The sequence below is a fragment of the Chelmon rostratus genome, chromosome 19, assembly GCF_017976325.1.
Source record: "Chelmon rostratus isolate fCheRos1 chromosome 19, fCheRos1.pri, whole genome shotgun sequence".
Taxonomy (NCBI): Eukaryota; Metazoa; Chordata; class Actinopteri; order Chaetodontiformes; family Chaetodontidae; genus Chelmon; species Chelmon rostratus.
This window is the reverse complement of record NC_055676.1, coordinates 15,792,323-15,812,165: the sequence shown is the minus strand read 5'-3', so window position 1 is coordinate 15,812,165 and position 19,843 is coordinate 15,792,323. Positions and strand designations below refer to the sequence as shown.

Genomic DNA, 19,843 nt, shown 5'->3' with positions numbered 1-19,843 from the left:
TCTGGTCTAATGCAATGCTCATTTCCTCTTTTAGAACTTCTATGTGTTTGTCAGCATCTTCTTGTCTCACAAGATACCAACAGCTACCTGCAGCTTTTAAGGTGGAATGTTTTGTTGCATGGTATACAATGCTTGAGTTGTGGCGAATGTATGGGGAGGTGATGTCTGTTACCTGTTAATTTTTATCTCATAGTAAAATTTCAAAAGTTATCCCTGTCACACCCTCTACAGGAGGCCAGCCCAGGATGAACGGCGAGTCAGGTGCCGGGGTGGTGACGGCCCCCCCTCCCACCACAGCCCCCCACAAGGAGAGATACTTCGACCGGGTGGATGAGAGCAGTCCGGAGTACCAGAGGGAGAGAAACATGGCACCCGACCTGCGGCAGGACTTCAACATGATGGAGCAGAGGAAGAGGGTCTCCATGATACTACAGAGCCCGGTCAGTGGGACAGACTCATTATATCATTCAGATTCACCAGCGAACACTACATTTGCTGCACATTAACAGACCAAATACTGTGGTCACAGCTGATAAATGCACACGGCCACAACCAGCATTTTAACAGGCGAATAGGCTCTTTTAGTGTAAAGGCGGCAGCCTTCTCAACATCACATGTTGTATCCAGTTTATTCCCGATCAACAGTGTGCCTGTGACCAGCTGAATGCCAGAGAACAGCACTTTTTAAAGGCCTATTGTGTGTGTGTGTGTATATGTATGTATGAAAAGCACTGATGTATTCCAGTCCTGAAAAAGCCCTGGTGTGGTACTTGAGTTCAGGTTAGTGCTGAGAGAGAGATCAAGCTTTTTCCTTTTTATGACCTTTCTCTGTCTCTGAGTTTCCAGTTTGTTAGGTACACTTAGCTGAAACTAATGCAGTCTAGTACAACAGTCCTATTGTGGAACTGTGTTGTATTATACAGAGAGGTGTTTCTGTTATGTAAGGGGGGTTCATGAAATAATAGAAACACCTGTCAGCATAACACAATACAGTTGTAACTGTGTTAGACTGCATTAGTTTTACCTTGGTGACGTACATACTAAACTGGTGGCTGAGGGTGTGTTTGGCTAATGTGTGTATTTGTGTGCTGTTCAACAGTATATTTAATGTTCAACTTAAAGCAACCTAAGCATACTTTGGCATAAGTACCTTTCTTTTCAGATTTAGATCTTGAAAATCATCTCTCAAGCGTTAAAAGACTCTTCAAATCAATCTGCATGTGCATCATTACTCACAAGCAGACGTGATGGATAACCTGTGTCAAGCAAGTCTGCAGGTTCATTTTTATACCGTACTGACATTAATTTAAAACTGAGTGACTGAAGGCTCAGTAAACACTGCAGCATGTTGTCAACAATTTTGAGCAGCAATATGGATTTGTAATTGAAAGGTAAGCAAAAACAATGGTGTGCATTAAAAGCATGTGAACATCGTGTCAGGATATTTAATTTCCTAAATATGGAGGTTGGCTCTAAAGTTCCCAAGCCTTCTCTGTGTATCTTTTACCTGTCTGTGCCCTTTTCTGCTTTTATTTGGGTCATTGTGTCCTTGTGTCTTTGTTTTTTGCCCTTACTTTTCTCTGTGTTTTTGTGTCTGTGTTAATGGCTGGCAGGCATTCTGCGATGAGCTGGAGACAATGATCCAGGATCAGCTGAAGAAGGGGAAGACGCCCACTAGCCTGTTGGCTCTGCAGCAGATCGCAGACTTCATGACCACCAGCATGCCTTCCATGTATCCCGCTGCACCACAAGGAGGCATGGCGGCGCTCAACATGAGTAAGCAGAGAAGAGAATGACTGTGTGTGTGACTTTCTGACCCCAGCTCTGCTATGTCTGTGCTCACAATGAGTAATGCAGCGTGTGCCAAAGTTAATTTCTGGACAAAGAGTCCAGTTCAGTTTTCGTAGGCAGACTCTGTCTAATTGTTATTATCTGTAAGTGACATTTTTTTCTTTCTTGTTGGCAAAGAATCAGAAATTGTCTGTATTTTTACATGTACAGAGAACTGGATTTTTCCATTTTTGCCCTTGTGACCTGGCTATTATTATTTTCCCACCCTTCCATGTAAGTGAACCCTGTCTGACCCTGTCTCTCTCTCAGGTTTGGGTATGGTGACTCCAGTGAATGATCTGCGTGGCTCAGACTCTATTTCCTACGAGAAAGGCGAGAAGCTGCTTCGTTGCAAGCTGGCTGCCTTTTATCGGCTCGCTGATTTGTTCGGCTGGTCGGAGCTCATCTACAACCACCTCACAGTAAGATGAGCTTTATTCTTTATAATAGAGAGACCATGTTGACTGAATTTGTCATTGAGCAGTACAGTAAAGCTATTCACAAAGAAGCTTGTATTATACCCAACATTTGCACAGAGGTGGAGACACAAGTTAAATATACTGCATGAGCTGGAGGGGACCAGGTGCTTGTAGGTGTAAAAACAACAGGAAGTTAGTAATTGTAATCTGACAATTGTCTAACTCACCAACACGATCAGTAGTCAGTCAAGCAGCAGTGACTGTGACATATTGCTCATTGAAGATATTCGGTACTTGAAAACCTTTACTGCAGATTGCCACAATTTGGCTAAAAAAGACATATTGATGTAACTCAGTCAAAGCTGATGATGATGATATACATATTTTTTTTTAGATTTGGTGTAAATGGTTACAGAACTTTATACATTATATTCCATGAGGGTATGCTTTGTTCTTTGAAAATTAAAAGAACAGTAAAGGGATCATTGAACAGAAGTTTTGTGTGTTACATCAGAAGCTGTTCAACCAATATGTATGTCATTTCATGAATTCCTGATTCATTGTTATGGGTTTTAAGAAAACCAACAGCCTTTTAATAATAAATTGTTTTAAGTCAGTTTGAGCCAGCTGCCATGTGACACCATAATCTAATGTAACTGTCCTCCCGTCTTTTAGGTCAGGGTGAACTCAGACCAGGAGCGCTTCCTCATCGTCCCTTTTGGGCTCCTGTACAGTGAAGTCACTGCCTCCAGTCTGGTGAGAATCTGTGCTGATCTCCATTTGAACTGCATGTTTTTTTTCTTGTGTTCTCTCTCTCTAGCATTCTAAAACCATTTCCTTTTTTTCTCTTTAGATTTGTTCACTTCTCGTGTGATAAAATATGTTTTAACAAGTCTGTATTTGATGAACTACTTGTTGTCTGCATGAGATTCGTAGCTAAAGTCATTCAACTTATTGGTTTGATTAACCCCTTGTTGTCTGCCCTGCTCTCCAGGTGAAGATAAACCTTCAGAGTGAGATAGTGGACCGGGGCAGCACCAATCTCGGGGTCAACCAGGCTGGCTTCACCCTCCACTCTGCCATCTACGCCTCACGGCCCGATGTCAAGTGTATTGTTCATGTACACACACCCGCGGGTGCTGCGGTAAGTGACAGTCCATACAAGTTAATACCCAATACAAACACATCATAGTCTCATGTCTGATGTTGTGTGGCTTCGTTTGTTTGTTTTCAGGTGTCAGCCATGAAATGCGGCCTGTTGCCCATCTCACCTGAAGCGCTGTCCCTGGGTGAGGTGGCCTATCATGACTACCACGGCATACTGGTGGATGAGGAAGAAACTACTCTCATACAGAGGAACCTTGGGCCTAACAGCAAGGTAACAGCAGAGTTTTGTTATAAAACCTCCTAAATTCAAATTCTATAACTTAGGAAGTACATAGCAGAAATGAGAATGTGCTTTTTAATTTGGCTGTTTTTTGCTAAGTTTTTGTTTGTCCTCCGTCCCAGGTGTTGATCCTGAGGAACCATGGCTTGGTGTCTGTAGGCGAAACAGTGGAGGAAGCTTTCTATTACATCCACAATCTGGTCACTGCCTGTGAGATCCAGGTAGGACATACAGACATTCACTTGGCAGTAGAAACTAGTACACAATTATTTCTATCAAATAATCTTAAGGATGATTTGCTATCATTGTGGTAAGTTGTATAAAACCATGTATTTTCATTTGAGTTGTTGTATTTGGCACCATATGTTTGTCGGCATTTTTCATAACAATTGTCTTGTCCCTTGTCTCTCCACATTTTTATATATGTTCATCTTCCTTCATGTTGATGTCTGTGTGTGTCCTCATGTCCACATTTTATTTTCCCTCTCTGTTCTGGATCCTGTCTGTGGTTTGTCTGTTTGTACCCCCCCCCCGATTTCTTTCAGGTGCGAACACTGGCCAGCGCTGGAGGGCCCGATAACCTAGTGATGCTGGATCCGGGGAAATACAAGGCACGCCCACGGGTCCCGGAGCCAGCTGGTGACGGGTCCTCTTCACACCCCAAGTGGCAAGTCGGGGAGCAGGAGTTTGAGGCTCTCATGAGAATGCTCGACAACTTGGTAAGTCCAAAAAAAGGGGTGCGACTTTAACCTTTTACTGGGGAGTTGGCGTATATTATTACCTCTCCTGTTTAATGATTAGACACTCACAATTAATCCATAAATATAATAATAACTTACATGTTAACTGGCTTTAAGCAGCTGTTAGCTAACCCCTGTTGTTGCTGTTGTCTTCCTGTTTCCCAGGGCTACAGGACGGGCTACCCTTACCGCTGCCCGGCATTGCGAGACAAAGCTAAAAAGTACAGTGATGTGGAGATCGCTTCCTCTGCCCACGGTGGTTACTCATACGGCGAGGACAGTGACTCAGGCGCTCGCTCCCCGCTGAAACACAGCTTCCAGCGCGGCCAGCGCGACAAGAACCGCTGGCTTAATGCCGGCGGCCGGCCCGACGAGCCCTACGAGGACGGGCCCGACGGCAGCAGCCCCAAGTCGAAGCCTAAGGTGTGGACGAACATAACACACGATCACGTCAAACCCTTGCTGCAGTCTCTCTCGTCTGGTGTCTGCGTGCCAAGCTGTATAACCAACTGCTTGGTCTGTGCCTACCTTATTGTTCATAGTATAGATTGTACAGCTACCTTGTTGGTGGAAACGGGTAGGTGGCCGGCATCCTGAGGTTCTGGGGACAGTAAGGAGTGAAAGTACAGCACAGAGCTCTGTTCATCTTTTATTGAGCCTTTTTACGCAACTGAAGTCGGTCTTGTCCTGCTTCTCACTACTTTTAGGCTTTTTTAGGCTCACTCTCACCGTAATTTCAGATGTCCTATTAACCCACCTTTCAAATGCAGTTAACTCTGCTCTGTTAATTACTTCTTAGCCCAACTGTGGTTATTTGTTGACCCTTCTTTGCTCTTTTTCCCCCTTCTGGCCTCCTAATGCTTCACGATGCCAGGCCAGCTGCCCACAGCATGCCCCACTGCATGTGTAGTAGTGAAATGCATTGTTGGTGTTGATGTTTTTCCCAGAGGAGCGAGCAGCAGGGGTGTGGCATGAGTCCTCAAGTGGGCAGGTGAATGTGGCGAGACACGGTGACGTTACTGCTAACCACACTATCGCTCACCACCCGGTAGCACACGCTCTTAGTTTTGTCTTTGCATCTTGAATTTTTAGCTTAGCTGTTTAAATGTGATTCAGGGAGCAAGATAAAGAAAGTACAGATTTGAGGGTACATCAACCAAAATATCAACCAAAATCTAAGTGTGAGTTAGCAGATTAGCATTGCCTGCATAAATGAGGGAGGTGGCATGTCTTTGACTGAGAATCCAGAATAATACCAGATACATTACAAACATTTGATTAGTCAAAATTTCCTTGGCGAGAGAGTAATGCAGCCCGCTTTGCTAATTTTTATTTTTCTCAGACACTTTCAACTGCTCCTAGTTATATGCTTCTGTTTCCTCTATTATTTGTATTCTCTCTAGTTTCTGGTTTCAGTTTACTCTGAAAATGGTTTTGAACACCTCAAGGCCTGCATGAGTGGATTTGTTTGGAGGAAAAAAAAAAAACAACAGAAAAAAAAGCCATGGAATTTGACCTGACTATTAAATCAATTATCTCCTGTTGGGAAATTAGGAAATGTTGTGTTGTGAGACTCTTTCTCAGTGAGTATATCGTGTTTACATGTTCATCTCATACTCAACCAACCCAACCCAGCTACTTCCATCCAGAAAACCCCTCCTCATCTAGCCCCTGGTTCGGCAGCTAACCAGCCAAGCTTAAAGGAAATGCAGGAATGAAGTCATGAGCTTACGCTTTCCACTGCGAACTACATGCCCAGTTTAAAACGGTTAAACAGAATATTTTGCATGACAGCTGAAGATTTGGTTTGTATATTCACCCGCTGCTCATTCAGTTTGGTGCAAGAAATGGGAACAGACTTTTTTTCCTTCAATCATGCTGGGCATTACCAGGTTTACAAAAACACTGAGAAAAGTAAAATGGGGTATTTTTTTCTCACATTAAGAGGAAAACAGCAGTTAACAAGACAATAAAAGGTTTCGTCCTCCACAGGAAAGATACACTCTTGTCTTAGTTGTGAAAATGGCTGTTTTTTGTCCCAACGTGGGCGAGTGTCCTCGGGTGTGTTTCTCTCTTATCTCTGTCGTCCTTGTTGTTGTGTATCAGCCTGGGAAATGACTTTGGTGATGCCAGCTCACCCCTCACTGCCACTCTCGCTTCGTAAGCCAGACTCATCATCTCAGTCGCCCACCCACCCAGCCAGCCATCCCTCACTCTCCCTCACCTCTTGCCACCACCCACTCCTCACCTCTCCCTCCTGTACCTCCCCCACCCTGTCACTTTTTTCTCATTCTGTGATGTTTTCAGTTGATCTTCACTGTGCTCCTTCTGTTTATTTTTGATTCTAATAGTACATCAATGATGATGACAAATGGATTTCAGTAATACAAATGAGCTGTTAGGCTTTAGTCACTGCATCTCAAGCTGTCGTCATGCACAAGGTCCTTTCGTCAGTTCCTGGCTGAGCATTGCCAACACAGATCACCTCAGGAGTATTAAAAGGATGTATAATCGTATGAAGGATTTTTAAACGGGGTTTCATCTCTGTGTGGCCTCCTAAAACCTGCGTTCAAGCTTTACTTCTTAGCAGCTTAAAAAAAATCATGAACTCCTGCTCATATCCAATATGCTCGTGAAACATTTTGCAGCTCCTTTGCACAAAAAATATGCTAAAAGATGTCAGACAGTATATAAAAGCACACATTTTAAACATCTGTTAAACCTGCACAGGGCTGCTGAAAGTTATCTGGGAGTTTCTCGTGCTTTAGCAGTTTTGGCATTGGCTGTAACGGGTGAATGTAAAAAAGCTATTTAGCTAAAATTGATGTCCATAGTCTATGACCCCATTCACTTGTGGTATTAGAATGTGTTTTGTATCGGACACCTTTATCCAGATAGGGAAAAAACTCTTGTTAATATAAGGTGAAAATGCATTGTGATCAGATCTGTCTGACCACATCTGGAGATAGTCTGGCTCGCATTGTGTTCAGATCAGATAGGTGTAAATGCAAACCATAGAATGTGCTGGCATCGATACACAACATGCAGATTTTTGTCTTTAGCTAACATAAAATATAGATTGTTGTTCAAATTTAGAGAGCAAGCACTTGAGAAGGCTGAAAGAGCCAGAGGGGACAAATGTTTTTCATAGACGCTGTTTCACAGAGTTTATTTAAGTTTCCCTAATTCAACAACAACAACAAAAAAAAAAAACACCATGATTTTTTGGTGCCAATTCAAGCTACTAATGAGCAGGTTTTCCTTATGAACCTCACTGAACAAATCAGTCATGCCAGACTGAGTTAAATGATATCGTCCCACATGATTGGGGAAAGTCTCATATCATGGATTGATAAGTAATCATCAGAGAAGTAATGATTTTGAACAGTCTCCAACTAAATGAATACAAATATAAATGAATCTTGCACATATTTTCCTACTTGTGCCTCATCATCATTGGTTCACTTTTTACATTCAGACCTTTTTACAGCCATCCAACTTTGTCCTTTTCAGTTCAGCATGACTCTTGTATTGTGAAGCCTGCATAGTTTTTGTCTAAATCTATTTTGGGTTTTCGTGTCATTCGGTTTGCCTGGCTTTAGTTGTTTTTTTTTAACACTTCACGTGGTGTTTACAGTGGACAAAGGAAGACGGGCTCCGCCAGGCTGCCGCAGTCAATCAGTTCATCCCAATGAACACAAACCCAAAAGAAGTCCTGGAAATGAGGAATAAGGTATCACATTTTTCCCCCATTTGCTGCCCTTTGTGGCACAAAGGCTGTTTATCATTCTTTTATGACTTGAAATGTTGTTGTTTGTAGATCCGTGAGCAGAACCTGCAGGACATAAAGACAGCGGGGCCCCAGTCTCAGGTTTTGTGTGCTGGCACCGTGGTGGAACGCTCCTTTAACCAGGTCAGTGTGTGAATATGTAAAACCCTTGCTGCCACAGCTCTCCTGACCTGGAGATGAATATATGTGTCATACTGATTAAAAACTGGAGAGTTTGTGCAGTTTTGTCTCTTTTATTCAGTTTAAAACATCTAAAATTTAAAACATCTCATCATATATTCTGTCCAGGTCTGGAGTCACCCCTTAAACCAAAATGCTGCGATGCTGCGACGTGTGAATATAGTGCGTGAAATTGTCCTGGACACTAAGATTTAATTAAAGAAATTGGTTGCATTCAAAACCCATTCATTGTAATCTGATCTGACGTCAGTTTCTGAAGGAATAACTAATAACAACAGAGAGCAAAACATGTCCTCCATGTTGTGTCCCAGAGCAATGGGGTGACTTTGTAACTGTCACATTATTCTTTGACCACAGAGATTGTCAATCTGGCAGGTGAGTAGTGTTTGGGAGAGGTAACCTCACTCTGCTCTCCAAACCTGCCAGTTCAGGTTGTGTCCATGTTCATACATCGTATTGTTTTTCTTCGTGGTTTTTATTTAGTTTGCCTTCTCTTTTCGGTAGTTCAGAGTTGAGGCTTTTATCTGTCTCAGCAGTTGCAGGCTGGTCATTTTGGTCTCTTGCAACATTTAATAAAATCTCCATTTTTGTCTTGTAGCTTTATGTTCTGTGCATGCCCTCTATATTATCTTAAGAGAAGTAACAATGGAAAATTGCAGTTGCAGTTTGCATGGTTTTCCCTCCCCTTGCTTAGCTCAGTCTCAAACCACAAGGAGCAGGACATCCGCAAATTGAAAGAGAGCTGCTAATTATTTTTAAAGAGCATTCATCAAGTTTTAGGAGTACCTAAAACTTGACCCAGCATGTCAGCAGTAAGACCAAAAGAGTCCTTGATGTGCTTTTATTTTCTTGAGCCTGAGATTGTATGAACCATATACTGTATAGCACCCCCTTGTGTGGATAGTTTGTCTTTACAGTGCATGATCTTGGCCATTTGTTACGTCACTGCAACGCTTTTCGCAGCCCCTCATATCTCCAGAACCATCTCTCCTTGCATGCATTTCCAATGTTTGTGTATGTCCTTATGGTATGTGTGTATGCAGAGGTGGAAAGTAAGACAAACACAATTAACCCTGCTTTTAACAAGGTCTCACACAGATTTTTAATGAAGGAAGAAAACTCGCCTGCAGTTGTTTTTCTATTTTAACACTTTGAGCCTCTCTTCTGAAAGGCAACCTCTTAAAATTATATTTTCTTAACTTTAAATGCTGCACAATCATCAGCGTTTGTTCTCATTGCAATGGTTCTGGTCAGGTTGACAAACTGGCTCTTTCACAGTGATCAGAAAAAAAGATTTTTGTACTCTTTAGAGGAGCAGTTTTACAAGTAGCCTCACATCTGAGTGTTACTTGGATAATCGCAATTGTACTTGAATGAGATATTGCAGTACTCTTTCCACCTTTGTGTGTGTGAAAGGTGGTGTGGTCCTGAATGTCTGCACACATTCATGCCTTCCTGACAGACTGCTGATTTGAATGTGCTGGTGTTTTAAGAGCTGGGTTGTGCCTCCCCCTCACTGGGTTTACTATTGCAGGACGCCCCTCTGTCTGACTGTACAGACACTATTGATGGCCTCGATGTGTCCGAGGGGTCCTATAGTCCTGCTAAATCAATTAGAAAGGTACTTACTGCTCCAGTCACAAATACTGTTCACCTGTACTTCACATCATCCTCCAGTCATTGCTCTGAGCCTGCAGACAGGCACCATGTCTGGGTCTGTATAGATTAAGTGAATAACAGTGTGAGAATGAGGCCATTTTCTGTGCTATGTTATTGTGGTCATGTGATCTGCAGTAGGCTTTTCTACATGATTAGAAGCCTGAGAACTTTGACTACACTTAACTGATGTTTTTTTTTTTAGGTGAAGGATTGATATCATGAGTTTGTCTGTAGGAGAGATGTTCACCATTGTTTCAGAACGTACTGTTGCATGTTGAAGTGGGCAGTAAAGAGGGCAGGTATCAGATCCAGTGATGGTGGTGGTGTTTGCTGCATGTATTGTACAGATTTAAAATTTAAGGGAAGTTTTAAGGGACACATGTATTTCTGCTTGTTAGTTTACTGCAGTCAGGCTCTTTTTTTTTTTTTTTTTGTTTGCTTCACTTTGTCGACTTCCTGTGTTCCGCGTGATGTACCTAGATTCTTAAAAAGTTGTGCAACACATAAATAAAGCAGAATGTCATAAATTGATAATCCTTTTTGACATGTACTCAACTGAAAACAGTACAAAGACAAGATAGATAGATAGATAGATAGATAGATAGATAGATAGATATCTGCTTCTAAATTCTAAAATTGATGCAGCAACATGTTTAAACAAGTTGGGACAGGAGCAACAAAAGACTGGGAAAGTTGTGGAACGCTCCTAAAACACCTGTTTGGATCATTCCACAGGTAAACAGGTTGATTGGTCACAGGTGATAGTATCATGATTGGGTATGAAAGGGGCATCCTGGAATGGCTCAGTCGTTCACAAGTAAGGAATGGAGCGAGGTTCACCACTTTGTGAACACATGATTGTATGAAGGATGTTAGTACATGGGCTCAGGAACACTTCCTAAAACCGTCAATAAACAGTTTGTTGGCAATGATTGCATTTTGGTTTTAATTTACGTTTTACACAACGTCACAACTTTTTTAGAATCAGGGTTGTACTGTTGGCTTTCTCACATCTGTCTGTGCTTTGCGTTAATGTAGCTGTGTTACTATATGGAAAGAAATCTGAAAAATCTTTCCCAATATTATACTTATACTTATAATACTTCATAAGGTGTGCGTTCTGAATTTTGAAATGGCCTTTTAGCTTGAACTTATGCTCTGAAGATACACATTTATACATCTGCTCATGCTGCATAATAGTTTGTGTGTAAACTGCATCTCATGTGATAATTTTCTAAACCACGTGAGATTTTATGCAAGTTTTCAGTGTATTAAATTCTTCATGTGTGACCTGCAGTGACTTGTCATGTGTCTTACCGTGACGTCTCATCTCTCTCTGCCTTCCTTCTGTGTGTCCTGAAGGGGGAGCTAGTGACCGCGTCCAAAGCCATCATCGAAAAGGAGTACCAGCCCAAGGTTATTGTCAGCAAGCAGGGTCCAAACCCCTTCACCAAGCTCACCGACCAGGAGCTGGAGGAATACCGCAAGGAGGTGGAGCAGAAACAGAAAGGGTCTGAAGGTAAAGGTGATGAGAGGAGAAGTTGAACTGAATCTCACTATAATGTGAAAAGAAATACTGTACACACACACACACCTCTGTGTAATATCATTGCTTTTAAGTTTTTAGTAGTGATCAGTTCACATTTTCAGTCTTTTTAAGTGTCTTTGGTCATGGGTTAGAGTTATTTTCAAATCCCTTCAGTGTTTTTAAAATTGCTTTGCATATTTGACAGGGAATTGTATAATTCACATTCAGTGAGGCATCCCTCAAGTAAAGAACATTGCACTGAGAGAAATTAATGTCACTGAGAAGTCCACACTGCAAGCAGCGAGAGTGTTGTGGCGATCACCTGAGCTGTTACACTATAACATCAAAATAAAGTGAACATCAGTGTTTATGTTCTCAGTTAAAGTTATGTACAGTTATTTTAAATTTACCTTCCTGCAGAATCCTGCAGAAGCCAAATGAACTTCAGACTGGCCAAACTGATGTGTCTCTCCACACACACGCACGCACACATGAATTCACAGTGCAGGGACGAGACGGTAATAGGGAGGGATCAGCCTCCAGCGTACCCTATCCAGAGCCTGAAACGCTACCAAGGGGTCAAGACAGCGTCTCCACACCTCTGCAGTCTGCAGCTGATTCACCCAGCTTACACAAAGCTCCGCCTACAACTGCCACACCTGCTTCACCAGCCTCTTATCAGTGCCCTCCGTCCCTCGGCCTCTCCGGCGGGGCTGAGCCAGCGCTGGGCGGCGCAGACTCTGCGGGGGCGGTTCTAGATGAAGTTTTTCCGACTGAGGATGAGCTTCTTTCGGCTCCAGATTCACCACATAAGGAGTTCCACTGCGCCGTGCTGCGAGCCCTCAGCAAGGAGACATCAATGGTAGAGGCGCCTCTGGCAGATCAGGCTGCAGGTACACCAGGAGAAGCGGAGACCTGCCTATAATCCGGCCTTCCGCTTCCCTCCTTCCCTGCTCAGCCTTGGCCCGTCTCACTACATTACGCTGCACTGGGAGTTGTTGGAATCCCTGCCTGCTGTGTCCTCTCCTTTTTCTGGGGGTTCGGAGTCTGCTGCCGTTGTTTTACCATACGCAAGCATCCTCCCTACCCACAGTTCAATCTTCGAAGCCTTTGCTTGATTATTCCCCCCATACCTCCCACACCCCCACACCCCGTCTCTCTGATGTCTTGTGCAAAGGCATCAGAGTTGTGGCAGATCAGATATCTTTCTGCAGTTTGATTGGACGAGGAGCTGAGCAGAGAGGATGTGAGGAGTGAAAACAAGCTCATTTTGAGATGTCAGACCAGCCCCTCTCTCTCCTCAAGTCTAAAAGTGCTTTTGCAGTGGAGTGCTGTGCTAACCTTTGAGGAAGCTGTGTCTGAGCTCAGTCATCCAATCAGAGCGTCCCATGTGTGGACATGAATAATGGTGTCCTCCTTCTCTTCCTGCTAACCTGTCCTGGATATCTCTGTTGGTGTCCACTCTCCCTCCTGTGCCTCTGACTGATTTCCAATTAAACTAATGGTAGTTTTGGTTTGTTTGGGATATTTTAAGGTTGATTTCAGTGTGACTGATTTGAAAGCTTTTGCAGTGTCTCCTGATTAAGGCCTCCTCCCCGGTTTGTTTTTTTGTGTTGTCCTACCTTTTCTTTGTGTTGCGATGTTGTTGGTGTTGACCTCTTCCGACTCTTTGAGATAAAATTTGGGGTTCAATCAAAATTCCAGGCTGTTGATAATTTAAGCGCTGATCTTTTTGTAGCGATTTCTTGATTTATATTCATGCGTGGTCAACAGTTTCTCACCGTTTCATTTCTGCTGATTTTCATACAGACCCAGAGGAGCTAGTAGAGCCCGAGGAGGAGCCCAAAGGCCAGAAACCCACCACCACGCCACCCAGCACCCCAGTCAGAGCAGAGGAAGGTAGGTTGGCCTGACATACTTGACACACCCAGCTCGCCTGGTTCAGCATGGGTTTCTCCAGTCCTCTGGCTGGGTTTTTGGACTTTTCTTGAGTCTACAGAGGGAATGAGGGGGCTCCTACCCGTCCACCTGCCTGTCTGTCTTGGGGTCTGTTCATGTTGTGGTCTTTAATAATACTACTACAGGTGCTGTGCTGTGTTCTCTGTAATAACAGGCCAAGAGGTTTTGATTGTTCAATCAGGTTTATGCATGAGAGATGGGAAATTAGAGGTGCAGATATGGCTTAAATACGCAATCTCCAGAAGTAATGTCAGGAAATATCTGAAAAATAATAATAATAATAATAATAATAATAATAAAGAAACATTTATAAAATACTTTTTAGCATTTATAGATGGATCCTAGAGCAGACGTCTACTTTTGTTCTTTTTTTCTCCCTCTTGGTCTTTATTACTATTGGATTACACCTATTTGAACAGTATCATCCATGATGATACCAGAACTGACCCTAAATATGCCAGGAAGTTATAATCTTAGTTATCTATAGTCAAACAATAACTGGCATTATTCCAATTGTTATTCCTCCAGTTATTTCTTCTCATAGTGGGCAAACAATTATAGTCAGTGTGGGGAGGAAGTAGCTTTTATCGCAGGTGTAATCTAATAAAAATGAAATGTTATATAACATATGTCTCTATGTACAGTATCTCCTGTACCCCTTCACTTCCATTCTCCATCTTTTTGGGGTGACTAAGAATGGTTCCAGCCATTCTTTTAAAAGTTTTCTTCTGGTGTTTCGTTTTTGTTTTTTCTTCTCTTTTTCACAATTTAATTTCTTTTTAATTTAACACGGTGCCTGTGGTTTGATCTGCATAGACATTTGTTTCTACTTGTGCTTTTTCTTCTTTGTGGCTGCGATTACAATCAGGAGATGGAAATACAAAAGAGTACCTGTTACCATAGTAAGTACGTACTGTTCCACCTCCTCACCACCCTCCTAATTCCCCTCCACCCTCCATGCCTGTGTTTCATCATTTATCCTTTTTCTGTGCATGGCTTCACTAGCAGAGCTGTTCTGTGGTCTGAACTAACCCGTTCTCCCGGGGACTTGAGACTGTTCAGTCGGGTTTAACTCGGTTCTCTGAACTCTGAATCTCTCTCTTGGGGTTGATGGGGGTTATTTCAGAGCTCCTCCCTCTCCTGCAATTTACTGTGATTCACTGTTTCCAGTTCCTGTTTAAAAAAAACTTTAAAAATGATATCATTATCCCAAGAAATTGCAAGAAAAGATAAGTTTTCCTTACAACGTTATTTTAGGTGTGATCCTTGGCTCTGTAAAATGAATTAAAGTCCCATTTACCAAATTGACAGTGGCCTGATCTTAACAAAAATGGAGGGTGTTCCTGAAGTAAGCCTCACAACTCACCAAACCTTTTATGTTAGATAACCTCTCTTTTCTTCCTGCCAATGATCCACTATCAAATCAACTAAACCTCTCTTGCACATGTGCACATTCTATCAATGTTATGACACTGTATATTTTGTGTTTCATGGGAAAATCAGGTAATGTTTTTGAATGTTGTTTGTCTTTCAGATGAGTCCTTTACCAGGTACATCAGTGCTTTGTTTGAGTGTGGCTTTGGAACCAGACTTGCTGCTGTTGGCTTTGCTGAGACTCGCTGTTGGTTTAGCTTGAAGGGTGGTTGAGGTCCAGTGCTTGGCTGTGTGGTGTTGTTTAGTCTCCATTTTATTTGTCTGTGTGTTTGGCCTCATCTCTGTCCTGACAGACGTGGAAGATGGAAAATGAAGACTGATGTGTAGTGTTTTACTCAGGCCTAAAGGGTGTTTCACGCTGGTCTCTGCAGCATGTGAGCAATATTCAAAATGAATAAAGCTGGAGTCGTTTTGCAGCTGACTGCACTGTGTGAGCTTCTCCCTGAGCTTGAAGCGCAGAGGTTTGGATGCTGTTTGGGCCACTGATCCATCTAGGTCTACTGAAGCAGACCTTCTGGATCCAGCACCAGCACTTGCTTTTTATATCTTTTTGCTGGGAGGAATTATCGTCATTGTGAAGTGGTTGAAAATTCCATCTCCATTGGACTCATTAATGTCTCAATGCATTTTGCTAATGCTAAGAGGACCCATGCTTAACCCCGGTATAATAGTACAGTATTATGAGAAAAATGTCAAACAGATGTGTTTGACAAACCTAGCCGACGCCGTTTTGCATAACAAGTTTGGGAATAAGTCTGCTGAAGTAATCCAATAATTAGCAGAGCAGAGCCCCTAACATTAGCATGCAAAATAGTGTAGCGTTAGTTAGCCAAAGGTATGCTAACTCTTATTCTAGTGGTTGCTTATGTTGGTAATAAGTGAATTAGCCATGTGTGCTAGTGTTTCTATCTTACCTTAGAGCAGATAAACACACTTGCAAGTTATCTGAAAAGGGACTAAATTTGACAAATTAGCATTGACTACTTTTATTTATAGGAAAACGTATTTAAAAGACAAATCACTATTAGCATGTTGATAATTCCAAGAAAAATTTTGAGATAGAGAAACTGGTGATTTTAGACCAGAGGGAACATTTCTGACAGGTAGTTTACCCTCCCAGCAACTAGATTAAATAGCAATAAAGTGTAATACTGTACTCACTCTAACTCGTTGATTATTTAAGACCTAATTTTAACATATTTATCCTTGAGAGCTGTAACAGTCTTGAATTAATTCAACTTTATCCCCTGACGTCTTATGTAACCTCACCTGTGTGGTTATGTTATTACAATCTTTGAAAACATTGCAGTATTTTTTGTGTTGCAGACTTTTATTTTTCTTTGTTTGTACACAGGGTGCAAATGAGCCAGGGAACTGCACTCGTTAAGATTTCCCTGTTTAAATGAAGGTAAAAGACAAATGCTGTGCACCAGCATGGCCCTGTAGAACAAAAAATTGAAAAAACAAATTGAGATTAATGAGAGTCTTATTTTTAGTTGCTAATTGTCATTCTTAAAGGTAGGAAGTAAAGGCTGTGAGTCCTGGAGAGATGCTTTTCTGTTTTTTTCTCTTTTCGGTGCATCTTGGTTTGGCTTTTGGTTTTGGTATCAGGTGTATTATTTTATCAGAGTGTTTTTCAGTGCTCTTTTGGCTTTTAGTGGGAATGTTTCCTTCAGAAGTGTTAAACTTTGTGCTCTAAGGCTTTATTAAACTAAAGAGAACATGTATTCTTTTCATTGCTCCAAGTGAACTGATTTAAATCCACCAGTCTCTTGGATAAACTAAAGACGCTAAGTTGTGTGAACTCATGCATTGACGAGTGGATGCTTTTTGTAAGCAGAAAAATCGTGTTGATTTAACAGCTTATCCAGTGGTCGATTTGTGGTAGCCTCAGCGGTGTGGAAGCTCAGCAGCGCAAATCCATTATTTTGTCCTTCGTGATCAATAACTCTCTCCGTCCTCCTTCCTCCAGAGTCCTTGCCCGAACAAACCTATAAGGACGAGAGCGACCCAGCCACCCTGAGACAGACCCTTCCAGATTTAACACCCGATGACCCCTCCGATGCCCCAGCGCTTCCTGCCGAAGACTCCGCCTCTGCCCCTGCCACCACTGACGCAGATGCAGCCGAGGTGGAAGAACACGCTGACGCTGGCGACCAGGAGGGTGAAGAGTCTCCCAGCAAATCACCCTCCAAAAAGAAAAAGAAGTTCCGCACTCCTTCCTTCCTAAAGAAAAACAAAAAAAAGACAGAGTCTTAGATTGGAGAATACTGGATCGGTCCTCAAGGCTGGCCTCTGCCTCTTTTCATTTCCGCTTTTTGTCTGCTTTCATCGCACCCTTCGAGCAAGCCACAGTTACACACAGTTACGCTTTTTGTTGTTTTGATATCATTTGTCGCTGGCTTATTAACCTATTTTTCCTCGTTAGTGTGTGCCAATTTTGTATACAGTGTAAAAATGATTGACTGCATAAAGGTTTTTAATTATTAGAGGCTTTCAGTTGTGAGCGAGTGATGCATTCTGTCTTGTCCCCTCCATCTGGCCTTTTAATGCATGTCTATTACTGCAGGCCCACACACTTGATGTGAGCTTTTAGGGGTTTATCGCCCTCATTTTTTAAAAGAGTATTACTAAACTGTTGTAACCACTAGAATGTATTGGGATTGTATCAAAAATATGTCAAAGTGTCTTTTAAAAACAGTGAATGCAGAAAGAGAAGCTTGTACCCTCTCATTTAACTGGTGGTAAACTCTGACAGTGAGAACTACAAATTGCATAGTGCTAATTTTACCTCTGAAGCTGTGCACTGATGTAATTACATGTTAGCCAGCCAGGAGAACTACAGTTGAAAATGCAGTCATACAGTCCATGTTAACGTTTCCATAATCAAATATTTTGATTAAATCAACCACATACAGGCTAAATCACATCTGGGTGTGGATTTTTTTTAAACTCAAAATCGTCTGCACACAAGCATTTGTCACAGCCTTAACTCACAGGTGCGTTGTGTAGTACTTCAGGTCTTTATATGATGTGGAAGTCTAGTTCAATATTTCATCTGCAGTGCTGCAAACCTGCAGATGATATTGTTTGAGCCTGGTGATGTTGAGCTTGGTTCACAACAAAAGCTTGAGTCATCCTGGGGAGTGTTAGCAAGCATTGTGCTTGTTGATTATTCCATGGGTTGGTAATGTATTTGCTATTGGCTGCAAGTCTTCATTATGAAGGAATGTGTAAAAACAAATTCTCAGCTCATGTTTTTCCATTTATTTGAGTAATTTGAGCCTGGCTTTGTTTTGCACTTGCCCCTTGATTTCTCTCTGGAACAGGTTGAAATGCTACATATGGTGTGAGTTTACATATTTCAATTTGTTTTCGATCGTCTTAGTTTTTCTTTCTTTTTTTAAAAAAACGTTTGAGCTTTTTCTCACGAAGTAGATTGAGCCATGATTGCTTGCTGTGAGAGAGCACTGTGAACCTCCTCTTTTTATAAACCACTGTCTGGGAACTCATACCACGCAATGCATTTAGATTTAATCGTAAATATAGATACAGTTGTTACAGAACATGTAAATGACAATGTCACTGTTATGAAGCTGCATGATCAATCATATTTCAAAACCCTCAAACTTTCCTGTGTAAAACTCCACTCTGAGAAAATAGACTTTGCCGTTGAATACGTGTGTTTCCAGTTGCAGTAAAGACAATGTACACTGGAGAAGCAATTCTATTTTTTATGTCACTGATGTGTAATCAAAGGTGTGATGTTGGATGAGCTGTGTTTAAGGTTGCAGGGCATTAATACAAAGGCCATCTCCAAGCATTGCTTCCTGAATTGTGTTTATTCATCCTGTTTCAGTGAAGGGTTAGTCATCAGTTTGTCTAACTCACAGTGAACCAAAAGGCAAAACTAACAGGAAGCTCCACCTAATCTGAGATGCTTAATAAACCCTGGCCTTTGTTCACCACAGGTGGTGTACCTCCATCTTTAAATACAAGCACAGAATGTCTAACTCATGAAGGACTGCATGTGTAGAGTGCTTAGAGTGTGTACTGCCCTTTAAATGACTGTAACTACCCCTTTTATTTGAATTCTAGTTCATTTTAGCTTTACTGTGCTGATAACAATACTAGAGTCTCTGTAGTCGAGGTTTTCATTTAAGTCAACCATAGATTTTTTTTTTTTTTTAATCTCACAGCTCTGCTGATTTGTATTATCTGTCTGATCTCCTTTCAATTTAAATGTGTCTCATCATTATACATCTACAGACTTAATACTTCCACCTATCTTTTCTCATGGTTCTGCCTCTTTTACAACCGTGAATTAAAAAACACTACTATGAAAGTCAGAACTGTTTGATTGTAGTCATTACTTTTATAAGGAGTATACATACTATAATAATTTTTACCTTTTATGCACAAAGTGTAAATTTAAACAAACACAGGACAAAAAATATATGTTTGAGCATCAAATACATTACAGTAATGTTATCTAAACACTCACTTTCAGGACCTTATATATTTCTGACACTGGGCCGACTGAGTGAGGCTGTACTTGAGCTTAATGCTCATATTAGCATGCTAACATCTTTACCAAGAATAATATTTACCGCCACATTTGCATCTTGTGAATAAAGGTGCTGTACAAATTAAATGTATTACTATTAATATCCTGCTGGCTGCTGAGAAGAGTGTCATTGATAATGTATGTACTGGTTGCAGTAAACTCTTCAGTGGTGAAAGTACTCAGATCTTTTACTTGAGTAAAAGTAGAAATACCAGTGCAAATACTTTGTTACTTATAAAAAGTCCTGCATTCAAAAGATTACTTAAAGTACAAACGTGTCAGCATCAGAATAAGTAAAAGTACTCATTATACAAAATGGTCCATTTCACAAATACGTGAGTATTGGAGTT

The 19,843-nt window shown here is 41.6% G+C and overlaps 1 protein-coding gene across 15 annotated transcripts in view; it reads left to right on the top strand.

Annotated features, from left to right (window-relative positions):
• add1 (adducin 1 (alpha)) overlaps positions 1-17,322 on the top strand; it is a 28,084-nt gene extending 10,762 nt beyond the window's left edge. The window contains exons 2-19 of one of the 15 annotated variants that reach the window (XR_006007796.1): positions 232-440; positions 1,614-1,776; positions 2,101-2,252; positions 2,925-3,005; positions 3,244-3,393; positions 3,484-3,627; positions 3,759-3,857; positions 4,182-4,355; positions 4,542-4,799; positions 8,014-8,109; positions 8,197-8,289; positions 11,368-11,524; positions 12,037-12,426; positions 13,343-13,432; positions 14,361-14,394; positions 15,027-15,042; positions 16,281-16,334; positions 16,899-16,918. Coding sequence is in view for 11 of the 15 variants with exons in the window: in XM_041959613.1 (XP_041815547.1) it covers positions 246-440; positions 1,614-1,776; positions 2,101-2,252; positions 2,925-3,005; positions 3,244-3,393; positions 3,484-3,627; positions 3,759-3,857; positions 4,182-4,355; positions 4,542-4,799; positions 8,014-8,109; positions 8,197-8,289; positions 11,368-11,524; positions 12,037-12,426; positions 13,343-13,432; positions 16,899-17,185 (2,529 nt within the window). In the remaining 4 variants the exon portion in view is untranslated. Of the gene's footprint in view, positions 1-231; positions 441-1,613; positions 1,777-2,100; positions 2,253-2,924; positions 3,006-3,243; positions 3,394-3,483; positions 3,628-3,758; positions 3,858-4,181; positions 4,356-4,541; positions 4,800-8,013; positions 8,110-8,196; positions 8,290-11,367; positions 11,525-12,036; positions 12,427-13,342; positions 13,433-14,360; positions 14,399-15,026; positions 15,043-16,280; positions 16,335-16,898 lie in introns of those variants that run through there. The other 14 variants (XR_006007795.1, XR_006007794.1, XM_041959614.1 and 11 more) reach the window with 14 other exon arrangements.
• Positions 17,323-19,843: the final 2,521 nt, after the last annotated feature.